Raw genomic sequence first — 6,187 nt, 5'->3', positions numbered from 1 at the left:
TACGTACTGGTCTTAAACAAGAAGCGTTAAACGCAATTACGAACATCTACCTAAATGGAAAACCCCTTTCAGATTTCTGTGCAGAAACCTCTGTAAATCATTAGCTTGATTGTGGAACTGGCAAACGTCATATTTGATTCATTTAAAAAACGCAGTATCCTCGGATAAAGTGACATTCCAGATAACTTGACATTTGTCATTTAAATTATTTCATAAAAGAAATAAATTATTTCATAAAAGAAAGAAATTATTTTATAAAAGAAATACTAGGTTCCTATTAGTAACCTCGTATTCCTTTTATTACTGTATAATGCAATCCTATTATTTGTAATCCTAGTAACTACTAATACATTGTACAATTTATATAAATGTTTGTAATAAATAAGAGAAAATTATATGTTTATTTATTTAGAAGCTACAGGTTAGTTTCAAGGGAGGACGGGTACATTGTTGGATTAGCCGTCCTTGGGGACGCGTAAAATTTCTGAGTTTTTTCGAGCCCTGAGTCTCCGTGTGATAAGTTCTTGAAACAAGGGTCAACACAAAGTGATACTTTTCGAACGTCAGTGATGGAATACGCCATTTTTTTTTACTCTTATTGCTATGTAAATTCAGCAACCATCGCATATAGAATCGCACAAACCACGTGAGCAATCCCACAGTCCAACATCAAAACTCTCAAATAAAACTTGGCAAACTTCCAATCCCTACAGATTATGTCTTTTGCTTCTGAGCGAGTAAAATCGTGATAAAACAAAATGTACTGACAAATTCTGCTCAGCTCGAGTTTTCTCGGGATGATAAATACGGGAACCGATTATCCGGAACGGTCGGGACCATCGCTATTCCGGATAACTGGTTTTTTCGGTTTTCTGAATTGCTACAAAAAGCCGTTTTTTTTATTGTTAAACCCAACTAAAAAAATAATATTTGGAAATAATCTTAAAAATAAAAAAAACGATGAAGTAATACACTAATGATTATTTCCAAAATGATGGTAAGGTAAACATCTTTAAAAAAAGAAAGAAAAATCGCAAAATCTTATGAGGAAAAAAAAAATTTTTTTTTTTAAATGGCAAGAAAATTTAACGAATTTCGTTCCGGTTTTTTGGTTTTCCGGTTTTCTGATTTCCGGATAACGGGTTCTGTACTGTATTTGCAATATTTATTATCTCGAGTTAACTCGGTACCCGAGTACCGGAGTTAACTCCGGATATTCAGGGTAGCGGTTAAACTGCTACGTTACTTCGTTAACGCTGTTGTAATTTTCTAGTAATTATTTAACAATAATCTCATACGTTTATGGTTCTTCGCTATATTTTATTAGGATGTCCTGCAAAGGATGTTCGGATCAATCTGACTGTGGTGACGATGAATGTTGTGTTGGATTAAAATTTCGTTTATATTTTTCAAATTATATTTTTATAAACTATATTTTTCAAGTCTCAATGATAATCAAGTGACAATAAACTTCCAAATTATTTATTTAATTATTCCAAAGTGTGAACCCAAAAACTTACACAAATGGTGTTTATTTATTTTAATACGGAGCAGTTGCACAGGGCTAAAGGCAGTTGCATATTATATACATTGTACTGTGCAGTTACATATTGTATACACTAGCGTGCAAAAGTTTTTGGTCAACGCGTGAAAGGCATTTTAACCTTTCTATGAGGGTTTTTTTTAAATTTTTTTTAGAGAAGATTTCCATTTTATTTAGTCAAGCCATATTACATTTGATTTCAGAATTTTTACTTTTCTTGCAATTTAATGGAAAATGTAATCCTCTTTGGATCAAATGCAAATCTTTGCACTCAGTTCAGTTGAATATTTCCCTTTTTTTATATAATTCGTGTCCTGTAAGAACTGATTCTTCAAAAACTTAATGTCAGTGATAAATTAAAGTTAAAATCACGATTTCCGTAAATAAATGTGCAAAACTTATGCTTATTTGTTAAAATTGTATCTTTACATTGCATTTTCATCCAATTCTTAGATGTAGAATATCGCTTCACTAAAAACAAATACTCGAGTGATATGAAAATTGCAAGTGACTTTCACAGCACTAATTTTGCCTTCTGGTTGATACGCATATTAAGAATGTTTAGGAATAAAATTATACATTATTTATTACATTTCCAATTAACCATCTATAATATTGAGTTTGACCAAAGACTTCTGCACGCTAGTGTACATTCAAAACTTTATCGTTTTTCTTCAGTATTTTCTTCAGTACTTTCATCACTGTCCAATTTCGGTTCTTCCTCTGTTTCGGCCTCTGTCGGCGGTAGTGTTGAAACAGAAGGAGCCCTGCATCTCTCATTATACCTGACTTTACCATACTAAAAGAAAAATAATAGTGTTTAATTAAATTACTGCTCATTATCTAGAAGACCCAAACGTACAGTCTCTGGCCCCAACTATTAGGCGCACTGTAGTTTTTTAACAATTACATGTTTTGCACGAGTGTATATGCAATACATGTAATACATGTACATGTACATGTGGAAGCTGAAGTAAAGGCCGTCGTGAATGCTACAATATTTTCAAACCGCAAAATATCACGAAGATTGAAGGTCTCTGAAGCTAGAGTGCGACGCATAAAGGAGAAAATTGGGTCAGGGAACGAATTGAGCCCGAAAAGAAAGGAGAGATGCTGTTGAATTTCATAGTCCAGCTAATAATTTCATAGTGCGGACTGTGAAAGCTCAAATTTCATATTCATTTTTAGTTTTCTGAAAAGCTTAGAAATATAAAAATATTAACATCAGCTTAAATCTTTTAAAATTGTGCCTATATTACGGTCCCAATCTTATTTTTAATCACGTTACAAATTTCAACGAACTCTTAGTAATAAATAATAATAGATAATAAATCAATAAATAAATTAATAATAACATTAAGGAACAAATTATTAGTTACATTTGTACAAATACTTGATCATGAATAATTTGGATGCAGGAATTTCAAATTTGAAATTATTTTTTTAATGACCGTTTTACCCAATTTTTTGTCGAAATGTAGAAGTTTAAAAACGTTATTTATGAAGAAAAAAAATCGCGTAAATGTTGCAACACACTTCAAGGAGTGATAGGGCACATCACCAGGATTAAAAGTGCACGTAAGCCCATACCCGAAATTGTCGTCGTACGCAGTTAGGGGCACTTCCTTTTCATGACCTGCTCAAAGCACACGAAGAAACGTTCATTATAGGGAATCATCTCTTTTGGCACATGACGTTGAGTTGAACATGAGTTTCTATACAATTTTAATCCTGGTGATGCGCCCTAATTTCTTTATAAGTTTGTACCGATATTATCACGGCCCCCCGGTTCGAGGGCCCTATTTTTTGTGGAAGTTGTACATTTCTACAAAAAAAAAATAGACTAAAAATTTCTTTTAAAAAAACTGTGGCTCGTAAGGAGAAACTGATTGCAGTTCTGAAATCAGCGATACGAAAGAATCTGAGTTCTGTTAGAAAATCTCGGAAAACAAAAAAAAAATTGTTCTACAGTGTAACCAATAAATAAATAACAGGTAAATAATAGTTAATAAATAATTGAATAATTGAATGATAAATAAACAAATAACAAATAAATGAATGAATGAGTAAAAATAAATAAATAAACCATACATACTTTATTTGGTGTGACATAATTGGGAACACAACTTAATCTTTAATAATTGACTAATTGAATGTTAAATAAACAAATAATAAATAAATGAATGAATGAATAAAAATAAATAAATAAATAACAAACAAGTAAACCATACATACTTTATTTGGTGTGACATAATTGGGAACACAACTTAATCTTTAATAATTGAATAATTGAATGATCAATAAACAAGTAATAAATAAATGAATGAATGAATAAAAATAAATAAATAAATAACAAATAAATAAACCCTACATACTTTATTTGGTGTGACATAATTGGGAACGCAACTTAATTTTTAATAATTGAATAATTGAATGATAAATAAACAAATAAATAAATGAATGAATGAATAAAAATAAATAAATAACAAATAAATAAACCATACATACTTTCTTTGGTGTGACATAATTGGGAACACAACTTAATCTTTAATAATTGAATGATAATTAAACAAGTAATAAATAAATGAATGAATGAATGAGTAAAAATGAATAAATAAATAACAAATAAATAAACCATACATACTTTATTTGGTGTGACATTATTGGGAACACAACTTAATCCTTCGGCACAAGGACATGCAAATCTATATTTTCCAAAAATTTCTGTGTTGCCACTAGAGCAACGGCATCCTAATTAGCAAAACAAAATGAAATTTTGTAAATGAATATCACATGTAAAAATAAAAAAATAAAAATAGTTAGGATTAGAAATAGCATTCAGATAAATAAGATTCATTCTCAGTTCTTCTTTAAACAAAAATATTAAATAATCGGAAGCAAATAGAAAGCACACATTTGCTTGAATTCATGACGCGCACATTGAAACTCTAATAAATGTTCATAATATATAAATAAAATATTAACAAATTAAGTGTTTTCTACTGTTTAAAACTGCTGTGAAATTAAGAAATTTGTTTTTAAAATTACTCGGAAAACAATTAATTAACTTTTTAAACAGCAATGTCTGGCAAATGTTCTGCAAGCAATGTAATTATACCAGATTTACGTTCAAGCTGAACCGTAGTATTGCGTAATCAAATGCAAAAAATCAGTTATACAAAAAAAAAAATATTATTTTAAAATTATCAATACTATTACTTAACTACTAACACGCATCCCATAGTTTACGCTAGACATGAATTTTGATTCACACGCTAGATAAAATGTCGCCAGCGGTACAGCAGACAGGTTTAAAGTTAGTATGAAAGATCAATGCGTTTCCATCGTTGAGCAATGTTGTAGCCTACTCTGGTCATACGTTTTGGTGATCAAAATTAGACCTTCAGATCATGTGATTTAACACCCTATAATCCTTTTAAACTGAAGTTTCGGCCAACAATCTCACAATCATCCAAGATTTGAGATTTATCCACATTTATGTAAAACAGTCCTTGAAAATTTCAAGAATGGGATGCATGCAGGAACGCCAAACCTTGGAGGCCATTTTCTTGGTATTCTATTTAAAACATAACGCTATACTGTATAAATAAGGGGAAAAAATCTAATTTTTTGATTAAAAGCCTACGTTTTCTTTCCGTATAACTTCTTGTGTAAATTTCGATGAACCTTACAGAAATATTCAAAACTATTTATGTGATATAATCTTAAAAATGTAATTTTTTTCTTAGGAATATTTGGAATTTTTTTACTTTACTTTCGTCTTATTTCAGTTAAATAATTTCGACTTTATCTATTTTTTATTTTTATTTATTTCCTAACATTTCCTTGATAATGATTACACAAATCGCAATTCAGTCATTTTTTAAAAATTATTATCAAGTATTGTAAACAGTTTTGTAGTATTAAAGTGTATTACGATGGTTTAGTTAAAATGGTTGTTGACCTGAATTGAAAAAAGAAATTTTTTACTTAGGAATATTTGAAGTTGTGATATAAGAAACATTTCCATCTATTGTTAAAGTATGAAATAAGATTTGATAAGCGGAATACAATTGAAATTAATCTCTATTCTTTTCTAATATTTTTTCAAGTATTATTTTATTTGCTCTGATTAATTTTTCTTTTATAAAAAATTGATTACTCAACATTAAAGGAAAAAGACTAAACTTAACACTAAAGGAAAAATAAACAAAGATTAATGTGAGGCAACCATGAAGGTTGGTAAAACGGACCGAGTTAACCAAATCCCAGATCCTAATTAAATAAAACAAAAACAAATGTCATTAAATTTTAAGCATAAAATAGTGTTTAAGAAATTATTTAATGTGAAATTTATTTGGCAAGCCTGAGAACTCTTCGAGTTTCATTTTTGTGAGAATAATATTTCTATAATTTTTTAATGCTAATCCAAAGAAGGAGGGGAAAAAATTAAAAATATTATTTTTGTGACACACCGAAGAAACATTACATTATGACCACCCTGCTAGCACCCGCAGTGACATTGATTCCACAAGGTGCTGTTAGGTAGTCTGAGGTATCTGGTACCAAGCGCTCACCAACGGGTCCTGCAATTCCCTCACATTGCGAGGGGATATCGTGGCAGCACGAATTTGGTTTTCCAAG

At 30.0% G+C, this 6,187-nt stretch overlaps 2 protein-coding genes across 2 annotated transcripts in view; both read right to left on the bottom strand.

Moving 5' to 3' along the window:
• Positions 1-6,187, bottom strand: part of LOC122271814 (voltage-dependent calcium channel subunit alpha-2/delta-3) — a 443,634-nt gene that overhangs the window by 268,715 nt on the left and 168,732 nt on the right.
• LOC139426080 (uncharacterized) lies at positions 1,517-4,294 on the bottom strand (the record flags this gene model as incomplete). Its single annotated transcript, XM_071183721.1, is given in 2 exon segments — positions 1,517-2,342; positions 4,188-4,294. Coding segments are annotated over 2 exon segments (245 nt in total), but the record flags the coding sequence as incomplete, so codon positions are not given.

Source organism: Parasteatoda tepidariorum, chromosome 7 (genome assembly GCF_043381705.1).
Source record: "Parasteatoda tepidariorum isolate YZ-2023 chromosome 7, CAS_Ptep_4.0, whole genome shotgun sequence".
Taxonomy (NCBI): domain Eukaryota; kingdom Metazoa; phylum Arthropoda; class Arachnida; order Araneae; family Theridiidae; genus Parasteatoda; species Parasteatoda tepidariorum.
This window is presented reverse-complemented; position numbering and strand designations above follow the sequence as displayed.